Consider the following 21,892-nt stretch of genomic DNA (forward strand, 5'->3'; position numbering starts at 1 on the left):
TGACTCGGCGACCGAAGTAGTAATTTTAAAAGTGGTATTGTAGCGGGAGCTAAGTGATTATGCTGGATCGCCACAAAGGGAAGATCTTCCCGCCAGGCTAGGTGTTGCGCCTGGGGAACCGCACGGCTCCGACGGTGTCATGTCGGAGGTTGTATATATGCTTCCAATCGAAAACGCACTGTCTGCGCGGTCTAGGTTTGTTAGCTTTTGGTAGAGATTCGACCGTGGTGCCATCTGTCCGTAGTGGCTTGTCATTCGTTGCGTTTTGGTCGGCTTTTACATCTGCGGCGTTGTGCATGTAGCGTGGTGGACAGATGGCACCACGCTCGACCCTCTACCAGAAGCTAACAAAAATATATAAAAATGATAAAAAATACGAATTTAAATAATTAAAGTAATAAATAAATTTTACCAGCCTTAGAATACCCGATAAAAGAATAACTGAAATTTTTTTCGATTCCTTTTAAAAACTGAAATTCACATGTGCGAAGCCGCGAGAAAAAGCTAGTTATTATATAAGTTAATGTAGCTACGTCCTGTTTCACATTATGTCAACATTGGTAGTAACACTCTTTTGTAGTATCTTTCGCTGTGCATTTTAAGGACTAAATAGCTGGTTCTATATTCACGCTATTAATTGTTTAATTCTACATTTGCAATACTAGTGTGAATTATAATAATCATATAGTAAGTAGTGCGTAGGGTGAAAAAACAAACACAAATTATAATTCGACTATAAAGCTGCTTTATTCGAAGCTTCTGGAGTTGAACTTATGATAATATCGATGTCTCTATTTTTGACATCCGACCGGTCTTCAGGCTGCTTCACTGGTGGCGGTCTTTTTGGACCTGGAAAAAAACAAACGTCGTTTAGTCAGTTTCGAGATTCAAAACTATTTTGGCCAACAACTTCACAACAACGAATATATGACGAATGGTATATACCGTTTTTAGCAAAAAAAGTTGTATTACATTTCTATGACCAACTTTTTGCAAGAAGCAGTCCCTCAGACACGCACATTTGGCGAATATATGACGGACGGGCGTGACTATTACACCACAGGGGACGTAAGATCAAAAGACATTTTTAGTGTATATTCGAAGGTGTAGTTTCTATCTCCGCCTGCTCTTCAAATGCGTTTTGGAAGTCGTCAGTAAACTTAAGTAAACTTTAGACGACAACAATAATGTTGTAATACAAACCTCCGCCGATGGCCATCTTGATGAGCGTGGAGCACGGGGAGTCCACCAGCAGGGTCACCACGAACGCGGAGAACACCGCGATAGCGAAGTCTGTGCAGAACTTGTGGAGCTGACAACAAAACATATTACGTCATTTATTTCATGTTTAAAATATAGCGTCTTCTCGCTACTTCGTCTGTTTATTAACGATTAAAGATAGTACAAATTAACTCATAGAGGTCTAGTCTATTTCTGTGCAAAAAATGTTTTCCAAACTCGGTCTAATTGTACTTTTATTAATAGGTAATTAGAGTTTGGTTTTTGGGTATATTTACAAGTAAACGGTTTGATGAACCAAATCGCTGGTTAATGAAAAAACATAACAAAAGAAAATTTGACGAAGAATGAAGAAGCCCTTTTGCTTATCCATCTTTTACTCTTCTATGCAATATTTAATAAGTTTTTTTAGTTTACTCTGTTATATTACCAGACCACAATGTACTCACAGAGAATTCAACCGAGAAGTGAAGCGGCGCGACGTACGTGCCATTGACGACGAAGATCAGCGGATAGTGGATGATGTACATCGCATAGGACAGCCGCCCCAGCAGCTTCCACATCCCTAGGCATAGCACCCAGTTCACAGGACCTGACCATAGAATTGACATATGCATTAAACACCCTATGTCCTATAGATGTAGGCAGAGACTAGGGAATTCCACTTCCCACGAGCCTGACAAATGTTACTAGCCTCCTCAACGTTATGAGTACATCACTCTCTTCAGGCAGTTATGGGCGCTTCTATCTACCTTATTAAGGAGAATCTAAGAAAGAATAGTCATGGCAGTTGGTCATCAGGCTGGCAAAATCAATAGCGTAATTTTCAAAATTTTAAGGTATATTTCTTCACGCAAATCCTAGGCTTCGGTTTTAACACAACCGTGAATGCAACTAGGAATTCAAGATATAGATGTGATAACAAACTCTAAAATAAAAAGTCTAACCTCCGTATCCTTTAGAACAAGCAAACACAATCCACCCAACGGCTAGAGCCCAGATCGGCCTCATGTAGGAGTTGATGAGGTTATCGGCGAGCTGGTTGTCCCAGTCCGCCTGCACGACGAGGTTGGTGATGCAGACTATACCCACGATGATGGCCAGCGCCAAGACCCACAACATGCAGGCGCTCACCTGCACATCATTAAAATTTTTGAGATTCCGATGGTGCGCATGCGCACAGGTTAAGTCAAAAATGACTTGTGCAACCCACTCTTAGACTAATACATACTCTAGAAATAGTCAGTTTCTGCCCCCGGTACATATGAAGCATATATCCATAGATCATTCCCACGAAGAATGGAGAGCCTCTTGTCAGCGTGTTCACGTAGTAGTATTGTAGATAGGCAGGCTGGTCCTGCGGCCGGCTGGAAAATAAATAATAATAATCAACACATATAATAAAATTGAAGAAAGGCCAAATTTGTACATTGGATATATATTTTTTAAATTCTTCGTGGAATATACTTAGTTACTGATATAGATGACGAAAATATAGTTTTGGAAATTTTTGTCTGTCTGTTTGTCTGTCTGAACGCGCGTCACTCGAAATTTACTGGACCGATTTGCTTGAAATTTGGTATGTAGGTACCTTATATACCAGGTTAACATCTTAGATACATTTCATCCCGGTAAATGGTCAGGTTCCCGTAGGATAATTGAAAACCTAATTATGTATCAAAAATTCCTCGGAATCCCGGGTTAACATCTTAAAGATATTTCATCCCGGAATATGAGGAGGGTCCTGTAGGAAAATTAAAATAACAATCCATGGAGACGATTTACTTTAAAATTTTGTAGAAAGGTGTAAACAGAATATAAATAATGTTTTTTTATCGATGAAAGTTTGATATAGAAACTGGGACGTAAAACATCACAGCACGGCATGTGTTGCAGAGAGCGGGAGTGGGAGTCAGAGCGGGAAATCGGAAGGAGACACGTAGTGGGAAACGGGACGGGACATATTGCCAAAATCTACTAACTAAAACTATTGAGCCATCATGCACAATATGTAGGTATCGGTACGGGATATCTATATTTCATAGCAGGAAGCGGGATTGGACAAGTTTGTGGGACGAGACACGCAGCGCGAAACAGGAAATTGAACTAAAGATTAGAAAAAATGCGAATTCGAATCATACATGTTTTAGTCTTACAGAGTACGGGATAAAAAAATTACTGAGATTTTGCGATTAAATTCACGCGGGCGAAGCCGCGGGCAAAAGATAGTAATAAAATTAAATCAAACATGTTATCAGTATTAGAACTTATAATTTGATTATCTCTTAAAATGTCTTGCAGACAGTATTTATATAATCGCACGGAATTAACTTTTCAGTCAGTCGTTGATATATTTAACTTAAATCGCATTATGAAGAGTTTATTGAGTAATCTATATATATGATACCATTAATTGCTGATGTGAGATAGTATCACCAGGATTTATCTAGAATCGGTACGGTAACAACTTTGTTCAAAGCAATTATAAATTTTTAGGCTTCCGGCACCATTGTAGGACTAGCGCTGTCTTTATTATTATATAGTATTGATTCCTAATTAACAGAAAAAAAAAATTAGTTTGTTAAACCGACAGATAAGCACAAAAATGGGCGGATCTAAATTAAGGCACGTAATGATAAATATACTCACGCCAAGGTAATGGACGCTGATGGGAAATTTTTCACGAAGTTGTAGATGCTAGATCCAATGAGAAAAGCCAAGAGCCCGGTGAGGATGGCAACCCATGCGGCCCTCTTTCTGCCACTGACCACCCAGAACAGAATCAGGGGGGAGAGGAGGAACATGTGGAAGTCTATAGCCAAGTACCACGAGTGAGGGAGGCACTGGAAGAAATACGTGTATTTGTAGACAAAAAAAATCTATAAGAAAAGTTGAATTTGGTTGATACTGCCATAAGCTTGATAATATGAAACCTGCAGAAAAAATCTGAGTTTATATAAACAAATGCGTTTACATTTTGATTTTGATCCATTTTCTGACCAAGCTCCGCATGCTTCTTAAAATGAATACTCATACATACCATACTGCCAGGGTTGTAGAAGTTCTGGAAATAGAGCAGGGTGCTCCACCAATACACGCGGCAGTTGTGCGTGTGCCGAGCGACCTCCTGCCAGTAGGGCCCGTCCGTCATGCGGCTAAATAGAGACACCTGCAGCAGGATCACGGCCGCGAGCACCGGGAACAGGCGCAGCAGCCGGTTTAGATAGAACAAGTGCACGTTCTTTACGAATTTTGCTGGGAAATTAAAATCTTTAGTTTTAGCACGAACATAAAAATTAATTTCATTATTAGAATGAAACGCGAAAGTTCTAAATTTGATTTCAAAGGATACCTAAAACAATTAGGTTTATACTATTTTTGATAGTTTAAAGTAATGGTTCGAGTTCACTATGGATAACTTCTACAAGGTCAAAAAACAAGCGATAATAGTCTCATTATATAAGTAGCCGTAACGAGTCAAATAGAAGAAGAACTCCATGATGAGTCAGGCGCAAAGTCCATGTTCCAGTACGTACATATATCTACGATCTGTATCGTTATCCGTATCTATATCATACAGATACTCGTAATAATGACAATAATTAATGATTTTTCCACTCGGTACTCCAGTTAGTAATCATCTATTTAGATTATTTTTATTTTGATCCATTATTTCAATACCGAATTCTTAATCATTTGTGCAAAACGATTTATTGCATATAATTACATTTTATTTTTTTTTACAAAAAATATAGTAGGTAAAACAGTAATATATAGAAAACTGCATTATTATAATAGGTACTTACTTCTTGTCATCTTGCCTGCTGTGGAGTACACAACGAGGAGACCGCTGATCATGAAAAATGTGTCTACGGTGATAGGGCCAGACGTGATCCATAGTGATTTGAAAGATATGATCCACTGAAAAAAGTGTAAGGTTTGTTTTATAATATACGCTTTTTCGTATTAAAGTTTGAGAACATAGATATACATATAGAAACATGATGGTGAACATACATAACCGGTTCCAAAATGAAACTCCCATGAGAGTAAAAAGTGATGGAAATTTAATTTAGACTGTAACTACAGAGCGCCTATGTCTATTACATCAAAATTTCATAAAAATGATTCAGAGATTTTGCCGTGAAAGCTTTCGTGTAGGCTTTTGCATTAGTGATATTAGTCAGAAGAAAGCCTACAAGGCCGAACGCAATTTGGAACATGGAGAAATGAAAGAGAGAAAGACTAAAATAACTCACATTCAAAGAATCGATGGGGTTAGCCATGTGCAGCCCGGAGATCTGGTTGACGAAGGTGTGTCCGATGATGACCCATATCATAGCGAACGCGCGCACCCCGTCCAGACACTCGATGGCTCCCGGCACAGGCGCGAACGTCAGCAGTCTTCGTGTGTTCGTGTACACGGAGAACGACTGGTATAGCTTGTTCACTGATTTTGGATCTGTGAATATATTTTAAGCGATTAATTTACTCATTTTTTCACTTGAGCATTTTCCTAGTTTCTTTCTTAGCTGCTAAGCGTCGTAGTCTTGGGTGCGCACCCAAGACTACGACTTTTCTACTTTTTTTCTCACGGTCTACCGCATTCGACACTAGTGATGATATATGATAGTGATAATAGCTTCATTTTGCTTGTGAATAATATATTTTGTGCCGTTATGACTATACTATAACTATTAATTATGTGATTGTGAGGTGTTTTTGATTTTCACTAGTATAGCGAAAATATTATTTGGAAAGATTTTAGGAACAGACAAGTAACATAGCTTTGTACGGATGCGAGACCTGGGGGCCTACCATCAAAACGATTCAATTGTATGGCAGTTCAGTTTAGGAACCTAAAAGAATCGCGTTATTTAGTACCACCAACTAATCTTAACAAAGTCGCATTTGAATAGTAAGGAGTGAATGAAATCATAATTAAAAAAATAAAAATTGTCTCTGAATTGTAAACCCCAGTGACAGTAGCCAAATGTAAGAAAGAGATAAGGCTATATATTTTATTATTTGTCGATATATTTTATCTCGTTTCAAGAGTTGCGTTCCGATATCAAATTCTTACCATTTTGGGCAAACAGCCCAAAATGGTAAGAATTTGATATACGCACTCCTTTGTTACTTAAAATTAAAATGTATATTATTATCTTGCTGTTACATGACTTTAGTAAATACAAAACACAATAAAATAAAATATTTAAATTAAAATAAATTCAATATCATGCAGACTAAAAATTTGTCGGTCATAACATATAAACTAAACACAAAGTTCGGAACATAAAAACCGTACCACGAAAGAGTTTCCGTGGCAAAATTAGGAACTATCAATAACAGATAGACCACATCGTTGTTTTCAGCGACAGTAGCGCCACGTCTGTGGGACTTCTATCGTGGAAACCTATCTGAAATAGTAACTTTTTTGAATCGCCAATTTTGACAGCTAACCGATCCAGTTTACGTTCTCAATACACAATAATGGTACGGAATTGTATGCAAAATGGGTGAATGAAATCGAATTGGCATATTGTTTTGGTATACTACTTATAATGTATTGTTATATAATCTTGATGGTACTAATTAGCGATGCGAATTTAGGTCCTGGATGAATCGCATTAAGAGATGATGGTAAGCCCCCTGGACTTCGATAAAATAGGATAAGGAAAGGTTGAAAGCATTCAAGATGTTGTTGGCGGAAATAGGAATCGATCAGCTGGAAAGAAAGAATCGAAGAGGTTCGAAACCAAATAGGAGACAAAAGGAACATCATTATCCAATGAAAATAGAAGAGGGAAATAGGTATATTATAAAAGAAAAAGTAGAATGAAGAAGGATCCAGGAAAACTGGGAGATAATTTCACCAAGCACATAAAAGAAAAAGTGGGTGTCGACGTGTGAAGTGAAGCAATTAGCAAAACCATGGAGGAACTCCTGGAACTGATGGACCGATGTTGAATTCTAATAAATTTGGGTTTCATTGTGTGGACAATATTTCACTATTATATATAGCTCTAATATTTTTGTTACTATTGGAAATACTATAATCGATAAGTTAATCTTGTTGAAGGACTTAGTTGCTAATTCCCTGTCTAGCCGGTAGTAGTATTAGAGGATTCAGGTGTTATCTTTATGATATTGCAATCGAACCAGACGAGTACGTGTGATTTCCATTCAGTTTCGAATGATTTCATAAAACGTAATCTGAATGACGAGACAAATTAAAGAACGTGAGGTTCGAAGGTTATAAGTACAGTCACGTGAATGTATACAACTGCAGTCAATTTTAGACTTTATAACATTGGAATCTTCTTCACCTGCTTGTTAAGTCGGTAGTAGACATCGTTTTAAGTAATTTTTTTAGGTCATAAGGTTTTTATGTATATCACCATAAATTGAAAAAAATAATATCTGGATTTTGTATATTTTTGATAATTATCAGTTTTGGACAATTAGAAATAAGGGTCTATCAAAATGCAAAAAAAAAACTTACCTCGTTGAAGTACGATTGTTTGGCGAATGTCGTAACCGGTACTGACGAGGGTTAGAATGCCGAGTAACGAAAATATTACACTGCAATTAAATATAAAATATATTAATAAATTTTAGCCATTTATGATAGAATAACTACGAAAGTAAATTTAATTTAATATCCAATTATATAATATTCTTTTATTTTTGTGATTGACTAATTTGGTATTTTTTTATGATTGATTGGTGGAGAACGTATTATGTATACACGGGTGCTATAAATTTTTTTAAATAAAAATATTTTTTTTATTTAAGCGAGACAAATCTATTGTTATAGAGGGCTGGTGTTCTGTGGTACAGGCTCTGCTTGTTCAGACGTCAGTCTCGTGCAATATTTGTTTCATATTATTTGTGTTACATTTAAGAACAATAAGAATGAAGGTATTGACATTGGGCTTTGGGGGTAAGTATTTTCATAGACCATTAAGGTACGTAATGATTTCAAGTAACCAGCTAGTACCATCAATAGCTAATCACTTCTTCACTGGGGTGGGGACTGTTAGTCATTGATATCGAAATAATACATATATAGAAATATTTTTAGTTGTATACACACTAGCGCCACTAGGTAAAAATGTACATCAGCCACGAAGATAATAAAACTATAACATGCTAGTGTCTATGATGTAACTTCTATTGTTTCCGTGATCTTGTCTATACTCTCTCTCTCTCTCGTACTTAAATAAAAGGGTTGCGTTTTCGTAAAACATTAGTTTTAATGATTAATTATAGGGACCACCATGACTTAATAAGTAATATAAATGCGAAAGTCTGTCTGTCTACTCGCTGTCCCGACTAAACCGCTGAACGGACAAAATTTAGTATGCATGTATTTAAAGACCTCTGTTCAAACATAGGCTAATTATATCTTAAAAAAATCAACCCACAATGGAGGGCGAAGAGCTAGTTTATAATATTTTCCAAAAACAATTGGTCAAGTGCATGCGATTTACACTCTAACGAGTTATACATATTCGTATAGTGTCCTACTAATATTATAATGTGAACGTTTGTGAGAATGTGTGTGTATGTATGTTTGTTACTCTTTCACGCAAAATCTACTGGACCGATTGTTACTAAATTTGGCACACGGGTAGAATATAACCTGGAATAACACACTTTTTATCCCGAAATTCCCACGGGAGCCCCTGGGCGCAGATAGTACTTTATAAAGCCAAAATCTGTTACACATTAATGGATAATCCCCTGGCGCTGGTCCGATTTATTAAAATTCGGGTATTTAGTTCCGGGCAATAGCAGGTTGACGGTATCTATATAAAATCTATTTAACTTTAAGAAACATATTTCAATTAATATATCGCTATTTTTATTATACCTAGTCATAGTAGTTATATATTAATATGTATGGTGTAAATATATTTATCAGATATTACTATATTATACATATGTTAGACATCCCATCGGAACCCTAAATAAGATAAAAATAGCCTTTCGCTCTTTGTCATCATCATCAGCCTACCCTTATCCCTTATCCCACTTTATGTGGGGTCGGTACAGTGACACGCTTCTCCCTTCTTCCTCTACACTTCTCCCTGTCTGATGTTAACCGATCTGTTAGCCATATCCTGTCTAATGCGCTCAATCCTTTCGCTCTTTGTATACCTGATTTATTTAATAGTTACACGTAAATGCATCACTTCATCTTGCCCTTGTAAAAATTTGTAACTTTATCTGATAAAACTGAATAAAACGCACCTGTGTGGTAGACTACGACATGTTGTATGATTGATCACGCTCTCAATAATTGTAATTAAACAAAAACAGATTATAATACTTCCTTTATCAATTTTATTAACAACATAATATTTTGACGAACTTTAGGTAGAACCACTCAATAGATCAATCACCATTATAGCATGTGTTCGATACATATATGTATGTATTATATCGAATGAGCCACAACCAATTACCGCTAATATCGAACACATATTTTAGTGCAGAAGAAGCGGTGGTTGTCGAGTGGTTAAGATCGTCCGCCTATGATTGATAGGTCTCAACTTCGAACCCTACTCATGCCACATGAGTTTGTGTACCAATCTGACTCATATATAGTAATTTTCACAGACCAACACTTGCTTCTAGTGAAAGAAAATATCGTGAGGAAACCTGCACACTGGTTGACAGTTTAAGTTCACTAGTGTTTATGTATTACTTGCCACTAAACGCCGTAGGTAGCCATAAAAGTTATGTCAGATGCCTTTAAGCAACTTGAATAAAATCTGACACCAGTGTTAGGAAACTCAAAAGAAAGAAAAAAGTGCAGAAGATCTACAAATATTAATAAACTTAAAGTGGTTGTATCCCTAGTACTGAACGAGATGCTTGTGTGTCTGCTTGGTAATACAACAAACAATGCAGCTAACATTGAGATACATCAAAAAACTTTGACTCACATAGCCGTGTAGTCCCCAGCAACCCATTTCTTGTCTTTGGGCAGTCGACAGAAATTTTCTTCGTACTTCAAACCGATTTCGTCTGTAATTCCAACCAAGTTTATAGCATCTCGAGAGGTGCAAGCCTTTGGTACACATAAGGCTAAGTTGAATTCCATACCAGACGTCGTTCCCTCGCCTGACCTGAATACAGGAAGAGGAATATATATTTCTTATCTTTAACTTAGCTAATGGACTGTAAGGTCAAGTCGAAACTAAATAATCGACAAATCTTGATTGTTTCACCGCATGCTTATGAAAATATCGATGATAGTCGACATGTAATGTATATCGAACTACATTGTGCATCAAAAATTATGTTTTAAAAGCATTGGATGGTGGGATTGGCTAATTATATCAGGTAGATTTAGTTTATTTATCAGTTAGTTTTATCAGTCAGATTACAATATGATATTTATTTCATCAGAAAGAGGTGAAAGAGGCCCTTGGACTTTAGAATCTGTCTTATGATAGTTTAAATTTTAAATTCTTTGTTTTACAATATTAAAATGACGACTACTTGGTCTAAAGTACAGGAGTATTTTCTTTACAGATAATTTGTTGAGATATTTCCTCTAATTAACACAAATGTAACATCTCAACATACTTAATAATGTGAACTAAAAGTTTTGAGGCACTCCGTCGATTGGACTTCGGGTGATTTATCATTGCAAATATTACCAACATTTGTGTCCTGCGGTAACATGACTCGAAGTTTACGTGCAGTAATATTGATAAGGAATTCTTAAAACAGACATCATTTAAGCCCTTTTATAGTATAGCCATATAAAGTCTGCTGTTAACGATAATACCTTTTCCTTTTTATAAATTTCCTCAATATAACAAAAAGTACAAAATTATTTTAATTTAGTTTTAATCACGCATACAGTTTTGACGACATTTTCATATAAAGTCTGAGGAGTACATGAAAATACCATTGATACCAGAAATACCAGAAAACGCAATTGCGTTTGTAGTAATAGATAATTTGGTATTTTTCGATTACCTAGGCGAAATCGCAGCCATCATTTGGAACTCAGTCCTCAGTATTTTATATTTCTTAATCTGCTCAATAGTGTGCTCACTTAGCCGACTGCTCACTGAACTTATTTCGGGCCACGGGAGTTCAGGCCATGTTGTATTTTCAGGCAGAGTTATATTAGGCCAAGGAATCTCCCAATCCGGGAAAGAAGGCCAGTCTATATGTTGGTCTAATGGTACTGATATTGTACAGTACTTTCCTTCTATTTGTCTGTTTTGTACCATTTCATTTATCTCCAGACATTGGTGGTAGTTTCCCATGTCAACAAGGTTACCTTTCAGGATGCCTCTGGGAGTTCGGATGCCAGAATCCAAAACTGAAATTTCAAGATTACATTTGTGAAATGCAGTCCAAAAGATATGAGACAAAGTAAAAGTTATTTATTTTATGTTTTTTCTTTTCACAACCGCTAGCGAAGCGTTCAAGCCCGGGAATCTGACAACTAAAGATATCTTTGCATGCTCTTGATGATCTTCGACATCCATAACTTACACCACTACATTGCACCAGCCTACTGTGCGTTAACTTTAACTCCACCTTTTTATGTAATAGGCGACCCGTGCTGGTTGAAGTTAACGTCATAATGTCTTAATTTTATCTTAAATATAGGAGATTTGTATTATTATAATTAAGGTACTTAAATAAATTATAAAATAATCCTCAAAATAAAAATAAGTGCCTTACACTGACTCAGAAGCTCCGAATGGTTGGACACTATCCTCATCTGCTCCGAACACAATTCCGGATCCAGGACCCCCTCGTAGAGATCCAAATCAAATACATTTTTGCCATCCGGGACCACCATCTGTACGTACGCGTTCACTGTACTCACTATAACTATATTTAATAAACATATTGTTAGCTTCATTTTGACTTATTTAAAATGTATTTTCAATAAATAATTTTACGTTAAAACGTTTTTTATGTTTTAATTACTTGTACATATCAGTCAAATTTGCGTCCTCCTCCCGTGGGTATAGAAATAAAATGACAAGCATATTATTGAGAAAAACATAAAAAGTTATCGATAAAAAGATGTTAATCTTATCTTGACATATTTGATTGAGCTTTAGTAATTGATACTGTGATTAGAGATAATTATTATGATATAGCTGTATCGCAGAGATACTCGTATATCAGATGGTTGTGTATATCCGACGATTAAGGAAATCACAAATTCTAAGTTTCCATATCATGAAAATTTTCCTACCAAGTTCAGAAGAAAAGCAATCAAGATGCTTATATTTAGTTTATTCAACTATGTTATATTTATAGCTTAATATATATATGTGCCTATCATATTGAATAACTTTTGTTACGGCAACATTTGAATTTCTACCCGCTGCTGGTTTAGCCGAGAAGAATCTTATACCACGCAAATTAAATTTTGCAAAGGCAGTATGTCGATAGCTATCTATAATAGCTTGGCTGAGCTTTTTCGGTTTACCAACAGAATCACCCACAATCTTCGATATTCCTAGATTAGACAGTTTTCTCTTTATGTAGGCATTTTAAACGCTTGTACTAATTTTCAGCTCTCTAGGTCAAAAATAGAACTGGTACTTCCCATAGGAAGTGCCAGTTCCGTTTTGATCAGCAGTGAGTGAGTGAATCAGTGTCGAAAACGTGAAATTTTGCTTTCGAATAACTTCGAAAATATTTGACCTACAAGTTTGAAATTCTAGTTTATTCTTATAGCTTACTAGAAGACAATAATTTCAATGTTCTAAATATACCCAGAGGTTCTCAAATAGAGACACGAAAATACGCCAAAATGTTTCCTGTAAAAAGAATGATGTTTGCTTCGCTGCCCCCAGATACGTTCGGACATTATATTTTCATTATAGCCATACATATAGTTCCCGAGTCATTCAATATTTCTGTCTGTACATGCGTAAAACTCAGAGCTATGATTACAATTTATGTTAATATCTCACATGTCTTGCAAATATACAAAATGTTTATCTCAATAATCGCGCACAAGAGGACGATGTAACCCGGCCAAACACGCGGTCAATTAAAGCGCAACAAGACAGTGTAACAAATCAGCCTCCCTAATTATCGGTATAATGTACCATTGTTAATTGTTGGGTTATCTCGGCGGATCTCTTTAAAACGTCCGCGTTATCTCCCGTGCGCTGCGGATGGGTTAGGAAAGCTGTTCATTAATTTTATTTTTAAAAGTTACAATATCGATTATACCTATAACCGATAACTTTACTATGTAAAAGTGTAACGAGAGTATTGAAGGTGAGACCCGAAAGTTCCTATGATCGAATCAAGATGAAAGTTTGCTTTCATCACGGTGTTCCAGGCGTCATGACCCTGAATGCAATTGGGAACCTGTGAAGAGAAATTAAAGTAAGATAAAGTTGTTCAAGCTTCATACTGAGTACAGACAATCACATATAATACAGTTATGCAGTAGTCCACCTTCAGATAGAGATATATTTATAAAGACAATTTTATGTTTTTGTTCCATAGATAATTTTGATTTACTTAAAAAAATATATTAACTATGTATTTTTAACAAATCTTAAACATAAATAATAATCGTGAATAGGTGGCTTTATTATTATATTATACTCACAATTAGCGTTTTACATAATTTTAGAAACATTAAATCTCATTCCGAAACAATAGGCCTGTAAAGTTATAACTATTTCTAAAACAAAAATTATTACAAGCTTTTATTTCACTTACGATGTACTTATATTTGTCGCTATGTCCCATGTTTCGGGTGGAATCTTGCAACGTAAGCACGTTGCAAGATTCCACCCGAAACATAGGTTTGCAAGACTCCACCGAGACAAATCTTCAACCGATTGAGCTCAAATATTGTACACACGTTTAGTTTGGACGACAGTGCATTATTATGATAAACATAATCTGATGATGCTCCAGACGTGCGAACTCCTCCACGGTCTACTACACAAACATGACTTTTTATCACATCTTGAATGCCATAACATTCTCTGACAATAATAAAAGCTTATGTCAATAAAACTGTCAAAGCTTTCTACACATTCGCCTCGTACGACTATAGGATAGAGTGGGAATAGGGTATTTGCCAAGGTCAGAAAATTGAAAAAAGATTATTTACATGAACAGATATATTTAGGATCATTACGACAATTCATAGACTGTAACAATGCAGCTGGATCTAAATACGAAGATTCAAAGTTGGTTAGAAAGTCCATTTTCAAAAAGTATGAAATTATAAAAATAAATTTAACCGTCACAAATAACAAAAATTTTGTAACAACTTTTATTAAGAAATCATCACCATAAACGTAATATTTAATGTATTAGCTGTCGAACACACATATTTTTCTTCGCGAACATTTTCGCACGTTGTGACGTCACTTGTTCGTGTCATTTAGTATGGAGCGTTTGGACGAGTCCAAACTTATTTTAACTGATTTTATTTTTGAAAGTATTGTCATTATCACAGTATTTTTTTCACTGGTGTTTCTAATGATATAAGAGCCTTCGAATAGTCATCAAAACAAAAAATTTTCAACTAGCCTATTCTAGGACAATAATCACACGACTCGGTGAGAAGATATTTAGTGACGCGTACTAATTAAATCAAAACGGAGCAATTAAATCCTCATAGAATTGTGTACCTACCTCACTTTCACATATCTTTCATTTGCGACCAACACAGAACAGGACCGCTACTAATAAGGAACCGTCTTTCCGTCTGTATATCTATAAATCTGGGTAATTGCTTAACAAACAAGTCTGTAATTGGTTTGGATATATATCGAAGCATTCATCAAGGCACAGCCTATTTAAATGAGACCTGTAAGGTATTGGATGAAGACTTGCTCAAAAATAGAAGCGTCATACATACTTATTACTTCGTTCATGATTAGGATAGTTTTATTCTTTATGTACGCTTAGTAAATACGCCTTTTAACGTGTTCTCTGTTTTGAAATGTACTAAATAACAGTATGTATTCTCTCGCTCGTCGTACCTAAATCGTTTATTCAAATTCAAATTCAAATCATTTATTCAGAAATTAGACCTTCACAGGCACTTTTTCTCGTCATATTTTATATTTATAGTTATTTCTCACAAGCTACAAACTACTGGCATTTCAGAACGACGACTGCCGAGAAGAAATGCCAAAAGAAACTCATTTGAACAGTGTTGGTTTAGTTTTGACGTGACAATGATTATTCATCGTAACGTTTGTTAAACAAGTTAATTTGGTTTGGTTGGTAACGAGGTTTGGGCTGGTTTGGTTAATTCTACTAATATTATAAATGCGAAAGTTCCACGAGAGAAATTACGGGAGCGAAGTCCCGGGGCGTAGGTAGTATTTACATAAACTCGGCATTATACATTCGTTTCGCCGATTATAATAAATTTTAGTTACCTATATCTATCATTTTTGATCTAAATAAGTTTAAATGACATTTTTTATTTATTTACAAGTTTGGAACAGTTCTATACATTTACTTATCTATATCTGAAAATTGCAGTTCCTAGGAAACTGTTTTTGGAAGCTTTGATTGGACTTTTACCGAAGATACAGTATGGAACCATTAAACGCAAAGTTGTACTAGCATTGAATGCGTTACGTATTTATGATTAATAGAATAATACTCAGTATGATTACACGGTAGATAACGACGGTAGTGATTCTGACTAATCCACAATAATATATTCCCATATCTCGAAACCTACTTTTTTGATACCTTTTGTTCTGAGAATCAATAACAAAAATAACAGTTAGCCGAATTCCGCGCTCCGAATCAATACGTGTATTTTCATTTAGATTTCGTTAATGGCTCTTATTTGCATGAACTTAGCTCGTCTTTGTTTCGCTGTTTACATGATGATTATTTTAATAGATTTTTTGACATTTCGGGAAAATTGTTAATTTTAATAAGTTTTTAAAAGCCATTACATCAACTAGGACTTTGGGGACATTTGCGGATCTAGTGACGTAGTGTGTGTGTTGCGGATGAATTTCTGAGATGTCGAATCGTATCGCTCGTATTTATTTTTGTTAAGAGACGTAAACCGATAGGTAAATTATAATATTTTATAGGGTTTCTTTATCACAACTTAGCAAAAATAAGAAAACCAATGACGTGTAACTAGTTTCAAATAAAATCTCATCGTGCTCTACAACTAATTCGAAATTCGTTGTACAAGGCACTTAATATCTATCAGAGTTGAAACACAGTAGTCATCATGGCACTGCCTAAATGTAGGTTGCCATTCCCTCCCTCTAGGGCACACTTTAGGAAATTGCACCCTAAATTAATTTTATACGCACGCCAATCGTTTCCTAAAACGATTCACGAGTTTTTGTCTGCTTAGAAATATTTTTGGAGGGTTATTTTTTTTTTACAGGGGAAATCTCAAGCAGATCGTGCTAGGCTGAATGATATCATCCCGTAAATATTATTTCTAAAGTCAAGTTACACTAACAACCGACCATATGGCTCATCATTAGTCTTTTGTACTTACTGCTAAAATTAATATGACTTAATGGAATCCATTACGATGTCTTTGATGCCAAATTATAAACAACAATAAATCTGAAAATATCAATATCCTTCATTTAAAACTTAGGAATCGGCGAATATTTAATAACAAATATATGCTACAGGCGTATACTTGTCATTGAATATTACGTATATCAGGCTCATTTTAAAATGTTGATTGTCCACAAGTGATAAGATAAGATTTAAGGAATAATTTAAGGAAATAATGACCTATGAATTGATAAAATAATTATAATTTAAGTGACACGTCTATTTTGTGTCATCAATCACGTTCTAGGTACACTTGTACTGCGGACCTCGAACGTGGAAACCAGAATACTAGCCTTTTTAATACATTATTTTAGTTATTTTATATGAATTGATTTCACTACCGGTAACCATGCTATCGGATTTATTATTATTGTATTTGTTTATAAGAATTACATTGTTGATAGATCACTAGTAAGTGATCTATCATACAAGAAGCAACATCGGTTAAAATTACATACAATTTGAATGTATTTGCATGTTTTTATTGTAGTGAAAAAAATGTATCGGCTTGTAATGTAAAGTTTGTATGTCATCATCAGCCCTCCGCTACCTACCTGATACACATTCGCTTTTATTGATTTCCTACAACTGACTGTTAACCATAGTTTCAGAAAATATTTGTTGTATTCTTTAAAATGTAAAGTGTGTCTCAAAAAGAACTCATCATTACTCCTTTCCTCACCAATTCCCGGAGAGTCGGAGAAGTAAACCGCAATTTGGCGCAATCTTCAAGTCTATATTTCTCGTCATACTCTAGACGGCTTCATGTAACACGTTCATTATATTATCTGTATGTAATGTATCTTTTTCCTGATTTCTGGATGACTTGTATTCGTCAATTAATTTAAGAACTTTGTTCTTGTCGGTGGAGCATTTTCCATCTAATTCTGTCCTCAGCCACCGATTTCACCTCCCTATACGACACGAGCTCTGCCTTCTCTTTTATTTCATCTAGGAATGCTCTTCTTGTTTTTAAATTAATTGATGATGATTAATTGATGATGTAATTGTTAATCCTCGAATTTAATACTATTTGTATTGTGAGCTGGTAGTATATTTTATTAGTATAATTTTCCACATATGACGCAGCAGTAGCATTATACAGACCATAAACCTCCCGACTCGCCAAACAGCATAATCACGTATAAACGGAACCCAAAAAGGGAACATGAAGAATGCCCCGCCAGAGGGCACCGCTGTAATGAATTTATAATTCTCAGCAACAATTAGAGCGGAGTAGCCGCGGGAGCGAATTTAAATGTTAAATCTCCCGTCGTAGTCTGGACAGCCCACTGCTAGCTCGTGTGCGATATTAATTGGACTGTTATTATGTACCAGTCTATGTATGGCCTGTATAGTGATAGGGTTTTTAAATGTTAGTTAAGATATGCTGGCTTGATATAGTCAGGTATAATATGCGGGTCCATGCTTCGACAACTAAAGATGCCGTGTGAAGCGGATGAGAAACAGTACTGGGCACTAGGTTTTGAAGTTCTTCAAACTCTTTTCAAGTTGTTAATGAGATGAGCGCAGGTGATAGTCAGTCTGATGATCAACAGTCTGATGCCTGATACCTGTCCACTACATCTAATTTAAATAACCTATACCAAGTTGAAAATATTGAAACCAAAATTGAAAAGATTTACGTAAGTTAAAAATAACTTTGTGATTTACTCATGCCATCACATATGTCGCTCAAGTCAAGATAGAAACAGCATAAAAATTTAAGACCTCTTTGCTTTGTATGCTAGCTCTTTCTCACATAAGACACGACGTCGAAAAACAGAATCGCTCATTCATGCAGCCAGACAAAAGGAAACTTCACAAAAACATTCCATCCTCACCTAGCCCGTGGCTACCACTCAAAACACGAGCTACCGGTCTCTTATGCAGACCAAAAAATTATAATGAGTGTGAGGCCCGCTCGCATTGGACCAACATTGCGGCCGATTTCACATACACTGCTTAGTGTTATGTTGCGGGAAGCCATACCTGTCGCTATAAGCAAGTAATGTACGTCGTTTGACCGTAACGTGCAGTAGCTTCAGGCGCTGCGCGGCGCATGCGAGCTTCTCCCATTACGCGGACATTTGCATGCCTCCCATTTAATTCAGTCGTCTTCCGGCCCTCCGGCTGCGAGACACGGCACGCAACGATACTGTTAAGGGAGCGGCACACTAATACTGGAATCTTTACTGAGATTTTCTGTCTAAAACTTTATGTGACTGTGGAGTGGTGCAATCCATGGCTCATCTGTTGTTTTGCCAAACTGTCCCTCCTCCTACTTCGTAGATAAATCAATTGCTATTTTGACTAGAAAAAAAAGGAGACTCCGATTTTTCACTATCTTTTTGCGAAACTTGCGAAACGGTTTGCGAGCTCGGCCTGGGATATGTCACGGCGCGGGTGACCAAAATGCATCTTAAGCTCTTCTAAGTTCAGTCAGTCTCTACTGTATCTGTTATCATTAGCACTAACACTAGCCAATCCGCATTGGGTCCGCGCGGAAAGGGTTTTGCATCATAATTTGTCATATCCATCCGTAAATTGACTAGTGTCCTACCAGCTGAGACATTTAAATCATTTTCACTACAATAAGCAAGCCACATCTAAACAATAATAGCTTTCTTGAGATTTAGAAGCTTTGTGGCAGCTTGCAACGTCATTACAGCAAAATCATCTAGAGTACGACGAGACGAGATTTTTTAGTGTATAATGTGTGCAAGAAAGCTTATAAAATACCAGAAAAGGAAGTAAACATATGTATGTAGAATATCTAGATAACATTGATGGTTAGGTATACCTTGCGTATTTTGATCTCAGTGGCAAATAAACTTATTATCGAGTGTGTATACGTCTTTACACCGAAGTTGTAATTATTAATGGTTATGATACAACAGTTGGTAGTGTACTGAAATGATATTTAATTATGGTCAAATTTTCACTACCACCGTTCAAATTATTTTTGTTTTTTCTTCAAAATGTTTAAATTCTTATGGTTGAGTTATTATTCGTTTAGTAAGTGCTGTTTAGATTTCTTTCGTTCTCATTAGCACGCCTTTAAAATTCAGAAAAAACAATAAATTAAAATATACAAAGTCTAAGTATAATATATATATATACTTTCACAAATATTTTTTATTTATTTATAATTTACTGCTATTTCATCTAGTAATTAATCTTTTAGTTACCTATAGTTATTCAAGGCTTTATATAATTTGAAATTATTTAGAAAGTACGCCTATGATTACGCATTTGTACATTTGATTGTATTACGTCACATGCTACATCAAATACTTTATTTGTTAACGACGACTGCCGAGAAGAAATGCCAAAAGAAACTCATTTGAACAGTGTTGGTTTAGTTTTGACGTGACAATGATTATTCATCGTAACGTTTGTTAAACAAGTTAATTTGGTTTGGTTGGTAACGAGGTTTGGGCTGGTTTGGTTAATTCTACTAATATTATAAATGCGAAAGTTCCACGAGAGAAATTACGGGAGCGAAGTCCCGGGGCGTAGGTAGTATTTACATAAACTCGGCATTATACATTCGTTTCGCCGATTATAATAAATTTTAGTTACCTATATCTATCATTTTTGATCTAAATAAGTTTAAATGACATTTTTTATTTATTTACAAGTTTGGAACAGTTCTATACATTTACTTATCTATATCTGAAAATTGCAGTTCCTAGGAAACTGTTTTTGGAAGCTTTGATTGGACTTTTACCGAAGATACAGTATGGAACCATTAAACGCAAAGTTGTACTAGCATTGAATGCGTTACGTATTTATGATTAATAGAATAATACTCAGTATGATTACACGGTAGATAACGACGGTAGTGATTCTGACTAATCCACAATAATATATTCCCATATCTCGAAACCTACTTTTTTGATACCTTTTGTTCTGAGAATCAATAACAAAAATAACAGTTAGCCGAATTCCGCGCTCCGAATCAATACGTGTATTTTCATTTAGATTTCGTTAATGGCTCTTATTTGCATGAACTTAGCTCGTCTTTGTTTCGCTGTTTACATGATGATTATTTTAATAGATTTTTTGACATTTCGGGAAAATTGTTAATTTTAATAAGTTTTTAAAAGCCATTACATCAACTAGGACTTTGGGGACATTTGCGGATCTAGTGACGTAGTGTGTGTGTTGCGGATGAATTTCTGAGATGTCGAATCGTATCGCTCGTATTTATTTTTGTTAAGAGACGTAAACCGATAGGTAAATTATAATATTTTATAGGGTTTCTTTATCACAACTTAGCAAAAATAAGAAAACCAATGACGTGTAACTAGTTTCAAATAAAATCTCATCGTGCTCTACAACTAATTCGAAATTCGTTGTACAAGGCACTTAATATCTATCAGAGTTGAAACACAGTAGTCATCATGGCACTGCCTAAATGTAGGTTGCCATTCCCTCCCTCTAGGGCACACTTTAGGAAATTGCACCCTAAATTAATTTTATACGCACGCCAATCGTTTCCTAAAACGATTCACGAGTTTTTGTCTGCTTAGAAATATTTTTGGAGGGTTATTTTTTTTTTACAGGGGAAATCTCAAGCAGATCGTGCTAGGCTGAATGATATCATCCCGTAAATATTATTTCTAAAGTCAAGTTACACTAACAACCGACCATATGGCTCATCATTAGTCTTTTGTACTTACTGCTAAAATTAATATGACTTAATGGAATCCATTACGATGTCTTTGATGCCAAATTATAAACAACAATAAATCTGAAAATATCAATATCCTTCATTTAAAACTTAGGAATCGGCGAATATTTAATAACAAATATATGCTACAGGCGTATACTTGTCATTGAATATTACGTATATCAGGCTCATTTTAAAATGTTGATTGTCCACAAGTGATAAGATAAGATTTAAGGAATAATTTAAGGAAATAATGACCTATGAATTGATAAAATAATTATAATTTAAGTGACACGTCTATTTTGTGTCATCAATCACGTTCTAGGTACACTTGTACTGCGGACCTCGAACGTGGAAACCAGAATACTAGCCTTTTTA

The 21,892-nt window shown here is 35.5% G+C and overlaps 1 protein-coding gene across 1 annotated transcript; it reads right to left on the reverse strand.

The window, feature by feature from the left end:
- Nucleotides 1–722: 722 nt before the first annotated feature.
- On the reverse strand, nucleotides 723–12,252 carry LOC128676443 (O-acyltransferase like protein-like). Its single transcript, XM_053756553.2, has 14 exons — nucleotides 12,195–12,252; nucleotides 11,962–12,161; nucleotides 11,242–11,593; nucleotides 10,197–10,379; nucleotides 7,745–7,824; nucleotides 5,499–5,701; nucleotides 5,046–5,160; nucleotides 4,280–4,494; nucleotides 3,889–4,082; nucleotides 2,471–2,606; nucleotides 2,187–2,373; nucleotides 1,689–1,831; nucleotides 1,204–1,312; nucleotides 723–849 (listed from the first exon to the last, which is right to left on the reverse strand). Exons 2-14 carry the CDS (start codon nucleotides 12,143–12,145, stop codon nucleotides 734–736), a joined length of 2,217 nt encoding a protein of 738 aa, XP_053612528.1. The 5' UTR covers nucleotides 12,146–12,161; nucleotides 12,195–12,252; the 3' UTR covers nucleotides 723–733.
- Between the last annotated feature and the right edge of the window lie 9,640 nt (nucleotides 12,253–21,892).

This window comes from Plodia interpunctella, chromosome 16, assembly GCF_027563975.2.
Source record: "Plodia interpunctella isolate USDA-ARS_2022_Savannah chromosome 16, ilPloInte3.2, whole genome shotgun sequence".
Classification (NCBI taxonomy): domain Eukaryota; kingdom Metazoa; phylum Arthropoda; class Insecta; order Lepidoptera; family Pyralidae; genus Plodia; species Plodia interpunctella.

Coding starts and splice junctions, on each gene's coding strand:
- LOC128676443 (XM_053756553.2), bottom strand. CDS start 12,145: ATGAAGCTAACAATATGTTTATTAAATATAGTTATAGTGAGTACAGTG. Junction 7,825..10,196: donor GCTGGGGACTACACGGCTAT/GTGAGTCAAAGT, acceptor ATTTAATTGCAG/TGTAATATTTTCGTTACTCG. Junction 4,083..4,279: donor TCTACAACCCTGGCAGTATG/GTATGTATGAGT, acceptor TATTTCTTCCAG/TGCCTCCCTCACTCGTGGTA.